General features: G+C 35.7%; 1 protein-coding gene across 1 annotated transcript in view; it reads left to right on the top strand.

The window, feature by feature from the left end:
* The window catches only part of WDR27 (WD repeat domain 27), a 56,828-nt gene that overhangs the window by 30,490 nt on the left and 7,832 nt on the right, over nt 1–18,506 (top strand). Inside the window, exons 22-24 of the mRNA XM_015857952.1 lie at nt 2,422–2,519; nt 10,531–10,633; nt 18,375–18,473. Of these exons, the coding sequence (XP_015713438.1) occupies nt 2,422–2,519; nt 10,531–10,633; nt 18,375–18,473 (300 nt within the window). The remainder of the gene's footprint in view (nt 1–2,421; nt 2,520–10,530; nt 10,634–18,374; nt 18,474–18,506) is intronic.

Consider the following 18,506-nt stretch of genomic DNA (forward strand, 5'->3'; position numbering starts at 1 on the left):
AGTTATTCTATGTAGCATAGTTACTAGCCAGTGTTTGTTTATATATTTGTAATACTAGTGCAAATCACTTTCCAGCTGTCTCCTTGTTGAAATTAGTAGAGGGATTTAATATTTGATTGTAATGCAGATTACAGTCCTAGTTCAGTATCCAAAATAGCGCAACTTAGGTACTGAAGTCCAGGAGAGGAAATCACAAGTGGCATACATGACCAGCCTCTGGAAGCCTGTTATATGATTATAGTTTACTCAACTAAATTACTTGCAGAACTTTAGGCTTTATACTGCTTGTTTTGAAACTCTTTATTTAAGAAACTATTTAATTGAGCATACTAATGCCTATTATTCAAAACTTTGGTGTAATTTTTTTTGCTTCCTTAACAAAGCATTTTGGCACTGAGTTGCCCTAAAGTCCTCAAGGCATGCCACATGATTATGATAGAGAGCTCATCCATCTTCACTTTATTAATTATAGAAAAATCCATATCTGAATTAAACATCCTTTCTAAAGAGTTTTAAGCTTATGTCATGAATATAATCTTCTAAACATACTGTGACTCCAAGTATTGTGTTTTTTATAAACTTTTATACCACTTGCACTTTCCATTTTGCTCCCTGTATTCACTAACCATTCTTCTTTGACTGCATCCTTATCTTGTCAGGTCCCTACTGCTGGTTGAACAGGAGTTACACTATATTTACTTTCAGAACAGACACATATGCCACTTTGCATAGTTACTGTTCTGCATTGGATTTGTTAGCTAATTACTCATTTACAAATATGCTGTAGAAGCGTAGTTATGAGACCTTTATTTCTCCATCACATTTGAACTGTGGAGCAGATTAAAAATTTCTGGGTGAAAATTTAGTTGTCAGTAACATAAATTTCATTAGAAAATTGGGTTAATTACATGATTCTTGAAGATGTGGTGGCAATATTGTTGCAGATTCATAAAATAGATAAGATTTCAGAGCATTTACTCACGAAATGGGAGTTAAAGGTTCACTGCTTTCCTCAGCTTTAGGACAATGATGGAAGTCATTTGCTTTTCAGTGATAGAGAATAGGCTGATGTTGAGGGACTCTCCACTCTTAACCTGTGCTATGGGATGCAGAGCAGGCTTCAGAAAGAGAGGAAGTATGCTGTAGCACAGGGGAAATCTCACTCTGTAATCACTGCTGACTCTAAAAACAGATAAGGAGTATATTTCCAAAGCACATTAAAAAAAACACCAAACACACACGCACAAAAATCCTCTGTAACTTAATGAACACCATCCTTAGGAGAAATACTGTTTTTCTCTTTTACAAGTTGTTAGCTTTTGGTTTTTTATATTTTTTTTATATAGATATACAGAACTTATGTGAGAATGTGTAGACCCTTTCTTTGTTGGGAAGTCAGTGGCAAATGCATTTCAGCTCAATTTGTTAGAACAGACTTTGGTAATCTGTAGCCTAGGAAGTAAAAACTCCTTTAGACTGAGTGCCCAACTTTGTCTTGCAGTTTGGACAATTCTTTTGACTGAATTCTAGAGAACTTTCCACCCATATGCCAGTTTCTGTTAGAAATAGAAGATTCCTGGCAGTTGAGCACTGATTGCGGGAAATGGCCTTGAGGTTTCCCTGATGCATTCAACCAAATCTAGAGTGTGAATGGCAGGGGAAGGAAAGGAGGAGTTCCAACGGTTTGTATTTAGTTCCCTGGAGAAAGAAGGTTTTAGCCAATAAAAAGGTCAAGGTTTGCCAATGTGAATTTAAAAAATTAAAAATAAAAACCAGAGGTTTCAGTCAGCTCTTCTGGGCTTTCCTCTCCCTGACATGCATGCACACCTGACTCCTAAGCTACTTCACCTGCTCACTGGATAGAGCTTGCTTATGCATCCTCAGTTGCTTGTACTTCAGACCCCTGACCCCAGTTGCTGTGGTCCAGCTTCAGCTGCTGTCATTTAATTTCACTTGTTCCAATCTCTCCAGGTGCTGGTACCTTGATCAACAGGCCACCTGATCTGTGCTCACGCTTCATTTGATGCTGTCCAGACCCTCACTTACTCCAGGACACATAGGCCCATAAAGTCTTGTGTAAATCACAACATGTTCTTACCCTACTTCCATAATTAACTCATACTCACAGGCAGTTATCACTATCAATCTGTGTGGAGATTCCTTTTGTTTCATTTTTGGTAGGTGCCACCCCTGATTCAAAGAGCTTGTGGATGTCCTGGAAAGAAGTTAAGGCAATGCTATGCTTTTCTAATGAGGTTGTAGGGGTTTGTCCATTTGCCAGCGTTCCTCCATACCCCTTTGTGTTTGTGCAGAAAAGCTTTCTGTCCAATAATCTAACAAAATACTTTGTATTTATTCACGAGTGATCTAATATTTAGCGCTACAACAATTGTTATTTGAAATTAATTTTAATATTCACAGGGATCAGCCTTCAGCACTCAGAAACCTGAAGATTACAACCTTTTCATGACCACAGCTGTAGGTGATGGCATCAAACTCTGGGATTTAAGAACTCTCAAGTAAGACTGAATTAGGTATCTTGGGATAAAAGGGCATTATTTTATTGTCATACTTGCTCTGGAATTGGACCCTTAGATTTTTACTCCTTGGTTGCTCAGTTGTAGTTACTTATGTGTAAATCATTAAATAATCAAGATCTATCACCTATACTTTATATACATTAATATCTAATTATATGTATAAAATAGAATATTGAACTGGATGCTAATGTTATTTCCAAAATAACATATCATTACTGCTAATGAAGATAACATTTATGATCTAGCTTTTAAAATACAAATGTAATTGTAACAACATTATTATAAATCATCTATATAGTTGTATACATTTGCATAATATTTTATGATAATCTCAGAATAAGATGCTGCACTTTTTCAAAAAAGCATAAAATGCATATGGAAAGTTATGGGACAGAGGGAAAGTGGTAGGTAAGAATGTTATACAGTAAAGGAAATACTTAGGATAAACTCTTTATGCTGGTTAAAAGAACTATATTTGAAAGTGATTTGGATGGGAAATATGCTCAAATACAGAAGAATAATTCATATTTATTGTGAGTGTAAACATTAAAGGAATTAAAAATATTTTTTTTTCTGCTAGTGAATTTTCTATTTAGGAAAAAATTAATGGTTGTTTCAATTATTTTCATCTTTTTGTGGTAAGAATGCATTAAACCTATAGGGGGCACATGTGTTCTTGCCAAAAGCGTTACTGTATTACCTGTACTAAATGTCAGAAAATAATGAAACTAGAGAATGCGGAGGTTGGAATCTGTTACCTTCTTATGTTTTTCTAATAAGCTCCCTTAACTCTGTTGCTAGAAGAGTAATGAAAAAGTAAATAGCTTTTCACAGATCACTTATCTGTCTCTTCATTTCAAAATACTTAGGAGTAGAGCAGGTGAATGGTAAAATAGTTAAAGTGTAAAATCTGGGCAATCAATTAAATAGGTCTTGGGAAGAAAGGTATAATTTATGTATGTTCTTGCTTTGTATTTAATTTGGCAAAGTCAGTATATTCTAGTGTCTGCTGAGTTCTGTTAGTCAAACTTTAAAAAGAAAGATTATTCAAGTTTTTAATGACCCATATTTTGGGGGTGTGCATTGGGTATTGTGTCCATATGTGTGTTTGCTTCACATTATACAGTGATCAATGATGGCAACTGTTGTAGAAAAAAAATAGAGAAAATAAATCACTTCTCTTGCTTGTAACTTTTTTGGGGAAAGTAACTCAACAATTTTTAAAAATGAATTTTTTCTCTCATTCCTCTGGCCAGAGGTTAAATCTTCTATATTTTAAAATCTATTCTTGAGTTCTCATAAGGGAAGAAAGCTGTTCACTTTTTCCTAATGTGTTCACCAGGTGTTTTACACATAAATAATTTTGAACAGGCTGAGTTTGGAAAGCTCTATCTGAACTTGGAAAAGGTCTCCACTGAAGTGTTAGGTCTACTATACAGTTACACATACTGAAAACTTCTTGCTTTTCTGTTTATAGGTCTTGTCCAATCAAATCCATTCCATCCCTTACACATACAGAAGAGATTAATTCCTAAACAATCTTATGGTGGGCCAATTTCTTTTATCTCTTCTGTCTTAAAGTTATTGATTTGTGAAGTTGGTGCATCTGCCATTAGTGTTTTGAGTGGTCCCTCTGGAATAACCTTTTTTTTTTCTTTTTTTTTTTTCTGCTTTGAGTTTGCCAGAGTAAGGTTTGTTAACTGAAATCTTTTCCCAGTGTTTTTGAGGTATAGGAAAGTTAATTCCACCTTCTAATACATACTGTTCGCAACACTGTGCAGTAACACTAACTTCAAGGTCTCAACTTTTTGTTGATTTTGTTCTAAATGTTTAGGCAACTATGATGAAAACTTTTAATTTTGTTTTCTTACTGCCTTTTTCTTTGGATCATTTTTCTTATTCTTCATTTTTCATTTTATGACATAGTTTGCTGATATGCATTACTTTAATCATAATTGACTGAGGAATCTTGAATGCTCAGTTTTGTTTTTTAAACCTTGCTTAGAGTAACTCTTTAGACATTTGATCCTGACCTACAGCTTTATAGATTTTGAACATATTAAGCTTTTTTTCCTTTTCAATTTTTTTTTTTCACACATTTGACACATTTTTTATTTTTTTTTTTCTTTCCCACTCGGTATTACCAAGCTTCTTTTTTTTTTTTTTTCCCCTCACTGTGAAAATTCATTTATTTTGTCCTTTCTCTGGTCTTGAAGTTGGTGAGATTGTTTTTGCACCTTCAACTTCATCCATCCTTACTGGATAAAGTTGTGAGTTCATCTGTCTCAGTACTGGTGGTTTGGAAGCATTCCAGCGCTGCTTCAGAGAGTGCCAGAAAGTCTTATGAGTTCCTCTGAAGGTGGTACAAGAAAAGGCATTTTAACTTTCTGATGTTGCCAGCCAACCTCACACAGCCAGGTCATCTTGCCAATAAATGAGAGAATCTTGGACACTACTAGTGATGTTTGGACTTGCTCAGACTCCTGCTTCATTTACTTTTAAATGTGTGGATTTTTAAAGTTACATCTGTAGCTTGTGAACATTTTTATACTTCTCCTGCATTCTTCTCCTCATTTATAACCATAGCTAAAAAAGCTCCAGACAATTTAGAAAGCAACATAAGGCACTAAGGAGGTGAGGTTAAATCCTTTTATGGAAGAACCCCCAACTTTGGCTACTGTTCTTTCAGGTTACTCTAATGAAGTATCAGGCTTTATAAATGCATGTAATGGGGTAAGATAATGACTTTTGATTAGCTGTGAAAAGCATATTAAGTCTGTCTTTTGTCCAAACAATGGCTAGATGGATAAAAAGTGAAATTATTTATCTATAGTCTAAGTTAGATGCAGTGAACACAGAAGCTGGACTCCTATTATACCTCAGTTTAATTGAGAAGAATTTTAGAGTTATCAGTTATCTGTGTTCAGTTTTGGGCACCTCAGTACAAAAAGGACATGGAGGTACTGGAGTAGGTCCAGAGGAAGGCAGCAAGGCTTGCGAAGGGCTTTGAAAATCGGCAATGTGAGGAGAGGCTGAGGGAGCTGGGGCTGTTTAGTCTGGGGAAAAGGAAGCTGAGGGGAGATCTTATTGTTCTCTTCCAGTATCTGAAAGGTGCTTACAGTGAGAGTGGGGCAAGTCTCTTCTCACTGGTGACAGGATGAGGGGAAATGGCCTCAAGTTGCACCAGGGTTAGTTTAGGTAAGATGTTGGGAAACACTTCTCGACAGAGGGGGTAAATAGGAATAGGGATAAATAGGGGGGAATGGACTCCCCAGGGAGGTGGTTGACTCACCATCCCTGGATGTGTTTAAGAGCCGTTTGGATGTGGTGCTCAGAGATGTGATTTAGCAGAGGGTTGCTAGAGTTAGGGTAGTATGGTTAGGCTAAGGTTGGACTTGATGATCTTTGAAGGTCTTTTCCAACCTGGGTAATTCTATGATTCTATGATCAACAAAAGGATTGCAATGAGTCAGACAAACATTTGATGACCGGGAGTTTGCATGCTTAAATTTTTCTAAGGAATTTAAGTCCTCTTTGTGATTAAACATTATAGACTCTTGATTGCCCATAAGACATAAACACTTTATCATTTTGTCTTTACCCATTTATCTCCTTCTATTGAATATATTTCAGAAGCATTTCAACTTATCTTGAAGTCAGGAGTCTAGTACTGACTCATGTATCTGTACCTATTGCCTTTACCATTTAATGTTCATTTTTATGTCTTTATTGGAATGACAACAGTTGTCAGGTCCAAATATAGGTTAAACCTTCTTATCTACCAGTCCTGTCTGTTTTTAGTAACTGGTGTGTTTCATGAAAACTGAGGGTGGTGATATGCAGATTTCTATATCTCATTGCTGTAAAATAACACTTAAAACATAGAAACTTTAAAATTAGAGAAAATTCCATTCCTTTACACAATAAAACCGTAACAACTGCAAATAGCAGACTAGACTGAATGCCAGCTGATTCCTTATATTTGTCATTTAAGTTTCATGTTACAGTTTTTACTTGTTTTACCCTTCATTTTTTCCCTTCCCGCTTACAGATTAGATAACTGTGGTGTAATATCCACAATAAAGGAAGTTGATTCCTTTCACAATGTTAGGAGGAAACCACCAATTCAAATTGTTGTCCTCTGTACTTCTGTAAATGTCTGACTTATTGACAATAAACTCGCAGCATAAGCTCACGTTCACCAGCAAAATGTAATGAGTACTTGCCATGACTGGCAGATATTGGAGGGGGAGGGGGGGGGGGAAATCAGCTGTCTAGATTTTTGCAGTGCTTTGCAGTTTTCCTTGCATGTTTCATTGCAAGCAATCATAGAAGTAAGAGGGGCATGTAGATTCATCCTTCTTTGTGACACTGATTGCATGTCATAGAATTATCTTGGTGTTTCAGATATAGCTTAATTTAAGCTACAGACTGCACTGAGAGCCCCAGTGGGCCTTAAATGCTCAGACCAGCCTTGAATCATTACTGACACACTGTCCTTTGCTTCTGGTTCTCTTTTTAAGCTTACTCCTGGGTATCCAGTCTAATCCAGAAATATGTTCTAGGTGTCTGTGTCTCATGTTTTACATCTAGCCTTGTTTTCTATGTGGACATTAGACCTTCCAGGTATAGGTATTCCCAGACATGGTTCTGTGTTCCTGCTTAAGCAGTCAAGTTGGATCAGATGACTTCTGGAGGTTTGTTCGAATTTGAACCATTCTATAATCCTATATAATCCTATGAAACCAGCACTTTCTCTTATCTATTTGTCACAGAGACCTATAGTATGGAGAACTTGCTGTGACAGCTTGTGTGATATGTAATTAGAAAATAGGATGGAAAAGAACAGATGAGATTGTGAATTAATCCTGAGATTGAGACAGTAGAGCTGTTCTATCAGATATACTCATTTTCTGCGCAGAAGTGGAAAAAGAACAGAAAAGTTATTGCCTTGTATAGAGGACTGGGTTGCTACTATGCTGTATTTGGGAAAGTAGACATGACAGCTATTAGATTGCTCTTGTCACTGCTGAAGCTGTCAGAAGTAATGTGTTGTGAGGAGCCTCCAGGCACTGCCATAACTAATGCCTTCAGTGTCAGCAGCAGTCTGCCTGTGACTGACTCAGAAGTGTTAAGGAATAGAAGTTCATCTGCTCTGTTCTAACTGCTGTTAGAGCATTTGTTCCTTATCTGCTGGAAGAAGGCAGTGTGCACTCATGGGACCACAGTGAAGATTTTTGAGGAATATTAGTTTATTTGAACATACTGAATTTCTCCTGCAAATTACTCATGGTTATGACAATACTTTGATGGAAGACCCGAGAGAAAATTAGTTTCACCCTCTTTCAGCCTCTGAAAAGATTTGCCAGGTCTTTACACAAGGCAGCTTTTGACATGAAAGTAATATCTTCAACTTGTATTATGATCTTGTGCAACTAGATCATAAGCTCCCTTGGCAGCGTGTTTCAGCAGGATTCTTGTAGGCACATGGAACTCATCTCATACATTTTCTAACAATTACACTTTGAGAGCATTAGGGTCAGAGATGCAATTTAAATGAATTACTTTCAATTTTCAGAAAATTTTCAGTTTCTATCTTTACTACCTGCATAATATCCTGAGCAAGATACACAAAAGCGCATATTAAGAACGAAATTATTTCTTTTGCTTCTTGATCTGTTCTGAACATGAGAATCCTATTTCTCTCTTTTTCTTTTTCTTTTTCTTTTTCTTTTTCTTTTTCTTTTTCTTTTTCTTTTTCTTTTTCTTTTTCTTTTTCTTTTTCTTTTTCTTTTTCTTNTTTTCTTTTTCTTTTTCTTTTTCTTTTTCTTTTTCTTTTTCTTTTTCTTTTTCTTTTTCTTTTTCTTTTTCTTTTTCTTTTTTTTAAATCCCCCCTAAAGATTTGAGTGTTATCTGAGGATAACAAAGGAGAAAGGGATAAGCAGTGGCTGGAGTTCCTCCAAGTTTGGGATTGGGGTTGTATCAAAGCATGTAGGATGGGAAATGTGTGGTCTCTGCTTCATGCTGTTGCTGAAAGCATGCTGAGCTCCTATATGAAGAGTTCAGTATGTGTTTTAAATGAAACCCACGTGTACAGTACATCTGAGGTAGCTACTACTCCTGTCAGGTTATACTTGGATATTCATAGCATCTCAATGGATCAGCTAGTACTGCAGGTTCTCTGTGCAAATAGCGGAGCACAGGGACGAAGTAATAGAGTAAAAGATGAGGTGGATTTAAAAGAAGAAAGCTTTGGACTACTACCAAGTTGATTCTGAGTGTAGGAAGAATGAAATAGCCTCATTTATGCATTCCCTGATATATCAAGATGTACTATTTTAGTATGTTTCTCTTTAAAAGATAGAAAAAAGTGTTACATTTTTTTCCCCAGTATTCTACAAGTTGTTTGTGACATAAGATACTTTTTTCTTTTTCTTTTTCTTTTTTTTCTTTTTTTTATTTTTCTTTTTTTTGGAAAGTAGTCTAAAAGCTGTACATTGGAAAACATAGGGAAAACTTGGCTATTTACTGTCCCATGCAATTACCAGATGTTTGCCATAGTAACCCCTGAAAAGTTCTGACTAGAGATTTATTCTTAGGAGGCTGGGACAGCATGCCAGTTGGCTGGGGAAGGCTTGCAATGTCCAAAATAAGTTTGATCACCACCTGTTGCTACTTAACACAATGGGAGAAAAATAATGTCTGAAATAAGTGAACTCTTAGAATAACCTAAAATAGTGTGTGTAGTAGCACCTATTTTTTAGAAGCTTCTTTTTTAATTCTTTTCATCTCTGTAGTACCTGGATATATCTGAGGATAGTAGACAGCATAGCAAAATTTCTGCCAGATTATGTGGAAAGTTTAACTGGAATCACTTGTTTGAAATGACATCTTAAAGCAGAATTTTGGGGGATTGGGATAGTAACCATATTTGTAGTGGAACTTACAACGTGTCGTTAACAGGGCACAACTAAGAAAATGGAATCCAGGTTGTTAGTTATTACTGTGGGTATATTAGCAAGTGGAAAAGTTGTACTGTCCTTTGTTTTACGCTGCTGTAGTGTAGCAGAAAAAAAGATCAGTAGAAGCCTTGGAACTGTGTTATTTCTCATGAATCCATTCATAGGTGGAGAACTGAGTTATTGGATGTAGCTGTAAAGGAGTCAAATTCTTTTGCAAAGAAATTGTCAGTGATTTATTTGTGGATGTTTCTATGAAGAGGAAACAGTTCATTAGGGAAATTAGCATGAAATTAGCATTTATGGAATGAGGGCTTAAGCTCTGTTTGCTAATCCTAATGGCTAGTTGTCTATCTAAAGAAGTAAGGTGATCCTGGAGGCATATTCGTGAGTGACAGAGAAATTATGAATGTTGTTCATTTTTCTCTCTGCCAATATAATTTGAATATATATTCTGCTACTTTTTCTATATTAACCTTTGGAGACTTATATGATAGAACGCTGCTTTTGAGGGAAGTGTGGGGTAGCTGATGTCTTCCTTTACTGACAATGGGAAGCTTGAATAGATGCAGGTTATTCAATGGCATCCATTAGTTTTTGAAAGCCTCTGAACATAAACTCAAGAGCTATGTGTTGACTCCAACCAAAGCAATTCTGTCATATGGTTCTATGGTAGCTAATTATGGTAGTTTAATGGCAGGCATCATTTCTAAATGCTAATGATGTTTCTGTCTTTGTAAACTAAACAAGGCCAAAGCACAGGCTTTGGGCATTTCCCTGTAGTATTGTGCAGTCATTTATTTATTTATCTATTTATTTATTTATTTATTTTTATTCAGTGATACTCTTTAATGCCTTTCAGTTTTCACAAATCCTATGACAGGTATTTATAACTTAATTAGTGTATTTGCCTTAGTTAAATTTGTAGATTAAGAAAAATGATGAGACTTAAGTAGAATTTCATGAAAATGGTAGTAAAAGAGCTAGTCCTTTATTTTTTAGTAATAAGACTTTATGAAACTTCTCTGAAGGTGCGAACGTCGATTTGAAGGCCATAGTAGCCGCTCCTACCCATGTGGAATTGCAGTATCTCCTTGTGGGAAGTTTATAGCCAGTGGATCAGATGACAAATGTGTAAGTAGTATTTTTGTTTATTTTCCTCCGAAACCACAGAAGCTACTTTTTTGTGTGCAATGTAGGCCTTTCGTGCATATTCCTAGGATTCAGCTTAATGTGCAAAACTGATGTTAATAGTGCTTTTATATGCTTAATTACTATGTAGCATTCATGTTTGATTCCCGATGTTTATTTTCTTTGTGTGGGAAATGATCAAATTTTGTCACTCGTAGTGATTGTTAAGAGCTAATTTCTTAAAGTTTTCACAGTAGTTGACTCACTCTCAGTTGTCATATGCCATCAAAGTTGAAGAGAATATTGTCGTCTGTAACACGGCTTTATGCAACGTGTATAGTGCTTATGTATTTGAGCATAGGAACTGTGTAGCAACTACACGTCAATTTATCTAGGCAATCAAACATGAAGCTTCCATTGCTGGTTTTGCAGGAACACTGAATACAAAATGAAAAGACCCTCACCTGTATTAAGAATCTTTTTGTACACCCCTCACAGACAAGGTCTTTTTTCACTCAGTGTCTGCTATATTTAAATTAGCTACTTTTAGGAAAGAGTCTTGAATAAAAGTGTATTGCTACCTATCTGAGTTTGTGCATAATTTTAACTTAGTGTCCTGTGCTGTTGACTCAGTGTTTTCCCCAGTGTTTACTAAGAGATAGATACTTGCTAGCTCTTAGTATTGCTCTTTGAAATTTGGCTTATAAAGACATTCTTCCAAACTAGTTGGTTAGGAAAACTGTCTAACTTCTAGGTCTTTCAAGGTGACTTGTTAAGAATATGACACAAGGTTTCTGGTCAGCTTCAAATTCAGAGCAAATGGAATTTACTTTTGTAGCCAGTTTGAAATACAGGCTCCAGTCATGTGTGAAGGATAGAGGTTTTATTGGCAGATTGCTGGAGGTTTGGCAATGGCTAGTATATTCTCAAGGTTTCCATGATAAGATATATTTTTCAAGTTTCTGGTAATTTGCATCTGAGAATGTAGTTTTCAATACAGAACAGAAGCTTTTACTTTGTAAATTGAAACATATCTGATATTGATCTCAATGCTTGACATGCATTGTATGTTTAGTTGAGATTCTAATTAAGTTTGAGGATGAATAGTATAAAAATAGGTATAGTTGTAAAACCTTTTCTCTTTGCAGTAAAGCTTAAGAAAGGCTGCTAATAGAAAATAAATTTATAGAATATGATTTTGCCCTTAGTCCAAATTCTTGGCAATTGGTAGCTGATTATAGGAAGCTAAATAGCTGTATTGCATCCTGCTCCAGTTGGCATGTAGTCCCTGGTGGGCTCAGTGCCAGTCAATGTTTTTTGTGTGGCTCATGGGTTGGAATTTTGCATAATTTGCATCTCACATCCATAGAGACCTTTTATTGTTCTTGCTGTCCCCTCTGGAAAACCCAGTCAAGTTTCAGATTCTGAGAAACTTGCTATAGCTTTAATGTTAGGACAAAGTACACTTTAGAGACATTTGTAGACCTCTCTTTGATACATTTTGACTGATTATACTTTTTCCTTTCTGTTTGGAAAAAATAAAAATAAAAAAGAACATGACAAGGAACAGTCCATTCATATTGTTAAACTAGTAACGTTCTGACAAATGGACTGGTGTGCAACTGGATCAGCTTTAAAAATACCAAGAATTCAGATATTTTTGCAGATAATATTTAATGAGTAATGTCCACTGGAATTATAATAGCTGTAAAAATGTATTAGTGCTGGTAATAGGTTATTTGGTTATTCCTCATTGATTAAATGTATCTTTCTACTGAGCAGTAACTACGACTCAATCACCTTGGAGTTTAATTTATCACATGCAATGCTTGCACACTATGGTTAACAAATATGATTGATTTTTAAGTTAGAAGGGGAAGAACTGGGGTATAATTGAGAAATACTAATCACAAAACACCTTTTGTATTTCACAATGTTTGCTAGAGAGAAATATGCGCTGTCTGCATTAACTGCAAAATCAAAACCATCTTCCTACTGAGCAAAGAGTAAGAAAACTGAAATGTAGTTATAAATGAAGAGTTGCAACTTCTGTCTGCCTTTTACTCTATTATGAGGCATACTGCCTATTTGATACAAAAACTGATAGGTATAGCTTCTGTTTGACTAAAGTAGCCTCTTACTTTCATGTGAACTGCTTTTGTGTGTGTACATATTGGCTGTTCAGCCTGGAGGAGGCTCCAGGGAGACATCAGAGCAGCCTTCAATATGTAAAGTGGGGTTGTGAGAAGGAAGGATTACAGATTCTTTAGCAGCATGTACAGTGATAGGGCAAGGGGAAATGGCTTCAAACTAAAAGAAGGGAAATTTAGACTGGATGTAAGGAAGAACATTTTACAGTAAGGGTAGTGAGGCACTGGGACAAGTTTCCCAGAAGAGTGGTGGGTACCCTATCCTTGGAGATCTTCAAGGTCAGTCTGCAGAGGGCTTCGGGCTACCTGATCTAGCTGCAGATCCCTGTTCATTGCAGGGAAGTTGGACTTGATGACCTTTGAGGGTCCCTTCCGCCTCAAATGATTGTATTATTTTAAGTGTGTTTACTTAACTACTACAAAACATCTCTTTTCTAGTAGCCTGTCAAAACTGATCTTTGTGAGGCCACAGTGTGTTACTGTGTAAACCTTTAAGCCTGATGTCTCATCCCACTCTGTGGGACTCTTATCTCCTAAGTCGTGCATCCCTGAATCAGCAAGGGGTCACTATTGTGGGTAATTCTGCCAGCAGAGTGGAAATACTAGATGTTAGCTTTTTGCTAATGGATATTATTTTTCAAGGATATAACCCATATTTAAATGTAGCTGAAATTGGAAGTCAAAGTAGATATAAATACCCAAATTTTTCATTCATGTTTAATAGTTACCTCTGTCTAACAAATCCAGTGGGATGCTGAATGAGCATGGACAATCACAGGTCTTGGACTTACTAAATGTATAAAAGTAACCTAAATACAACAATATTTGGTGCTACATAAATACAAAAGGCATAGAAATAAAAACAAGCATTTATATGAAGCTTTGAAATTGACTAATTAAATAGAAACTAAAATCAGAAAAAAATATAGATTGGAAGTTTCTAAGAAGGAAGGCTTACTCATGGTTTGGATCTTCTTATATAGTCTTCTTTAATGAGGAAAAATTAAACTCTGTTGGCTGTAACTGTCAGTGTACTGATATATCTGAAAAGTATACCCTGTGTTTTGAAAGACCTGAACTTTAATAATGAAGAACCGTATTGATTTTCACCTTTATTCCTTTTGTGGTTACATGACAAGAACTCAAATTGAAACTCGGATCCTACTGTAATAGGCAATTTCTTGTGACTACCAAAGCAGCTTCCGCAACAAGTTGCATTAGAAGAGCAGAGTTTCTCAAAGGGCATATTGTATTCAATATTTTGGGCTTGAATAGATTTTTCAGGCTACTATTGTAAAACATGTCTCAGGACTGAGGAGTATTAATCAGTGATTAGAATACTTGCAAAATCTGTTTTGTATTGTGTGGATTTGGCATTGATGCATGTAATTACAGTAGTCTAACACTTTCCACTATAATTCTGTTTTCTGTTGTTTGTAACCAGGAATGTTTTGTGCTGAAACTTTCCATGCTGGGTGTCTTTTTCAGGCCAATTGTTATTTTACATTTTAGAACAAGTACTTCAGGTGCTTCTTAAGCTTGGGATTAAGGAAAAATTCACAGTTCAGTGGGAGATGTGGACCCAGGGTAAATAATTGTTTGGGTTTCACTCCATCAATCTATATCACACAGCAAGGGACTGTGCACCAGATGTAATGACACTAATGGAGGCAGAGGGAGGTTAATGTCTTACTAGTAAATCCAGATGACTTTCATGAAAGTGTAAGTTTATTTATCTTCCCACCAGATACTCTAATGCTTCCATCTGCTGGAGCTCATTTGCAATATTACACTAACTAGTCCCAGGAAAAGGATGACTTTGGCCATTCCATGCAAAATTTCTGAAGAAATCTCTATTTGTTTAAGGTCAAATTAAGTATGTTAGATGCTAGGGTCTTTTATTATTGATTTCCTTATTTACACGTTCATTTCTTTAAATGATTAATACTTTAAGAAGGCACTCTAATTTAAAAACACAGTGTCTAGAAAAGATGTGCGTTTCAACTGTTGTTGCTTTACAGTCTCCATGCAATGAATGATAAAAGGAATTATTCTGTTGTGTGTTCAGTGTTAGTATTATTGACTTGCTTTCTCCTCTTCCCTTTTCCTGAAGGGGTGTGAGCATGTAAATAGTTTGACTCAAATGCACATGGCCATAGATTAAACCAGGGGCAGCTAGAACAGATGGGGATAAGTTTATTTTGAAGGCAGAGTTCATTTATTTAGCACACCCTTTCTACCAGTGTAGAAAAATCAGGTAGTTTTGCAATTGGATATAAATTCTTTTCTCCTTGAGAAAGGGCCTTCACCCTTCTTCCCTGACTCTTGCTACAAATTTAAAGAGAGAAAAAGCTTGTATAAGGTGCTAAATACACTCTTCCACTGTGAGTTAATCAAAACTGACTACTCCAAATGTTCTCCAAACTTCAAGTGAATGGAAACACAAGTAAGTATGTGGTTATGGTTGCAGGAAACCTGTTTGGAAGCTATTGGTACAGGTATATGATTTTTACTTTTGGCTGACCCTTGGACAGGAATGGAAAGAAAATACCAGTATCTACTGAATCAGTATTTTTATTACCAAAAAAAAAAAAAAGTCTTAATATAAAAAAAGGAATTGACCTTGGCTGAAGTCTGTAGCAGATTATATGTATGTGCGCATTTGGGGAATTATTGAGCACTTCCTAGACTATTGCTTTCTGTATTACATTTCATTTACCGAAGAACGTGTTCTTTCTCTATCACTGAATTCATATTTTCAGTGTTGTTGTTGCTAGTGTTATGGTGTTGTTTATACATCACTTTTATACATCACTTACTGTTCTCTTTTTCTTACACTTTCTGCTCTACAGAAAAATCCAGTCATTATAGAACAGAAAAGTAATTTGAGTGGCATCACAAATGTAGTAGAATTAGCATGATGGCAGCCTACAGAAGGAGAATATTTATTTTGGAGTTATTACAATTTTTATGAGTACCTGAATACCATTTCTGTTAAAACAGATTTATTTTTTATTTTTTTTAACTATCGAATTTAATAGTAATTAAAAGAACAGTATTTCTTTTAAGAGAGAACTGTCAGACATGGAGAGTTGTGTTCCTAGCCCTTTTGTGTATGTTTCATGTAGCAGCTCTTCAGTATGAAGGTAGTCTCTAGTATAACCTAGAATGAGGTCTTCTCTATCCTGACAAATGCTTCAGTGCTTAGCTACATATGTGCTTGCATCTGCTTGTCTTTACTTTTTTCTGACCCCGTGAATCTTGCTACACAATGTGGCTGATTCTGAAGAGTGCTGCATCCAGCTGTAGGGGGCACATCTTGAAAGGTGGGAGGTAAGAGCTTAAATGCTTTGTAGGCTAGGAAGTGTGATTGGCTAACCTCTCCTTTTAGACACTTGGTAGATGCTATTGAAGCTATAGAGCTTCATAACATTTTTTTTAAAGGAAATATCTGAGCTTAAGTGTTGATTTAGGAACGGTGTGGAAAAGCATAAGTTAATGTCTTTCACGGGATTTATCTTAAAACAACAGCAACAACCAAAAAACAATAAAATGCTTTGACATCTATTTTACAGAGGAACTGGGACTTAGAGACTTAGCAAAAAATGAGTGTGCTCCTCCTCAATTAAAATAAAACTGAGAATATGGAATTGAAAGTTAATTTTTATTGCATAACTTTGGCAAAGTTTTTCAAGTCACTGGAAAAACTTCAGCTTCACTTAATATATCTCTCTGTGATGTTACCTTCTTTAAAACATGAAGCTATGTTTCTTCTTGGCTCAGAACATGCTGGAAGACACTGTGATTGAGTGTTTATTCTCCTGACTCTTGCTGGTCTTGCCTTCATCTTTTCCATGTGCCTTCTTCCATGAAAGAGACAGGGGACAGTAGGTTTTAAAGAGGAAAAGAAAACTGTCAGTAAGGCAATTTAGTCAGAATGGATAAAGATGATGGAGAGTGGTGATAAGCATAGTCCTGTCTGGTGCCTGTTCTTTTCTGCTGAAGGCTGTCCTTACTGATACAAACTTCACAACAAATTTCAACTGAAGAATAAGTAGCTTGCAATATGAGCATAAAAAATCCATGAGTCCATTTTTATATCTTCTCAAAAATGCATCAAGTGTACAGAGTCTAGAGAATGTATGTTTCATGTCAAGCACCTGAATTGTTTCACTGTCCACAGTATTTTAATTAATTTCTATCCTATCTAAACTTTTCTATCTAATAAGGTCTGAAGTGTATTAAACAAAATGCCATTTGTTCTGTTCTCACAGTTTTGCAGCCTATAACATAAAGGGAATTTGGGAGGGTACTGTGACAGTAAAACTTTTATGAAAACTTTATAAAATCTAATGATTTGGAAATATTGTAATCTGCTTGTGGTATGAAGCAAATAGCCAGAACTCTTTTCCTAGTATTTTTAAGTCAATAAAGAAGAATCAGTTGTATTATTTCTGCATGGTAAATTTCTCAGGCAAGAACCTGAGTAGTTCGGTGTACAAACCATTTACTAACATGTGGTCTTGTACTTTCCATTAGAAAATAATTTCTTGCCTGCAGACAAAACATAATGCTTTATTTTGTGTCATTATAGGAATTTTATCTTGTTTGGGTTCCTTTTGCCTCTTTCATTCCATGTGAAGTGATCATATTCCAAGTCATTGTAGCTGTGGTGCGGCTATATGTTTTAAAACAAAAAATGCTTTTTGTGTATTATTAGCAATTCAGTACTTCTTCTGACCAATTTCCTGAAATATATAAAAAGTAGAGAGGAGAGTCTTACTGCTTGAGGCAGTTTCCAATTAACAAGTGTCCTTGCTCTATCCTTTTAGGAAGGGCACAATGGTTTCAACACAATTATTGACTCCTTTTCTAAGGTAGTATGGCAATATCTGTGTGGAATGCTACAAGGGATCCAGAGGTTAAAAATGAATACTTTTCTGTCCATTTTTAGATAGCTGATTGAAGACATTAGATAGTGTTAGTTCTGTATTCTGGACTTTGTGATGTATATAAACAGCATGTGATTAAGTAGATTTATAGATAGCCTCTCAGTAAATATGGTCTTGTATAGAAAGTTTGATACTGTGGACCATCAGATTTCATTGGTGTTGACTTGGATTATAGATTCTTTGGAGTTGACTGTTGAGATTTGTTTTCTGAGTGAAACATTAAGTGTTTTTCAGGAGCTGCCTTGGTCCATGAATCTTTTCAGAAATTGGAAAGACTGTTAATTGAATGCAAAAGTTTTTAGGGTATGTGTTGTGTAGCAGTTTGCTGCCTGCAAGGTCAAACTGAGTTGCTCTGGGGCTTCTTCAAGGTTAAAAAATTGCATGACTCCCTATAAATATATATGTACGCATACATATGTATATTTCACTTGAATTAACTTTAGTTAGGCATTTGAAAAATTATCCTGATTTATAGAAATCTTTTTAAAGATGTGGAGGACATAGAAAAATGCCTAGCTATTATGAATCATTCCTAACTTGACTGCAGGATGAATCTTTAGTTCTCATGTACTATACTTTGGTATATCCATAGTGTTTTACTTCTTTGAGGTGAAAATTATTTCTTTTTTTTTTTTTTTTTAGGCTTATATATATGATATGCATTCAAGTACCTTTTCATATAAACTGGGAGGACACACAGATACTGTCATTAATGTGGCTTTTAATCCCTTTTCGCCACAGGTAAGTTTTTTTTTGTTTTTTTTTTTCCCCCCC

Source organism: Coturnix japonica, chromosome 3, assembly GCF_001577835.2.
Source record: "Coturnix japonica isolate 7356 chromosome 3, Coturnix japonica 2.1, whole genome shotgun sequence".
Classification (NCBI taxonomy): Eukaryota; Metazoa; Chordata; class Aves; order Galliformes; family Phasianidae; genus Coturnix; species Coturnix japonica.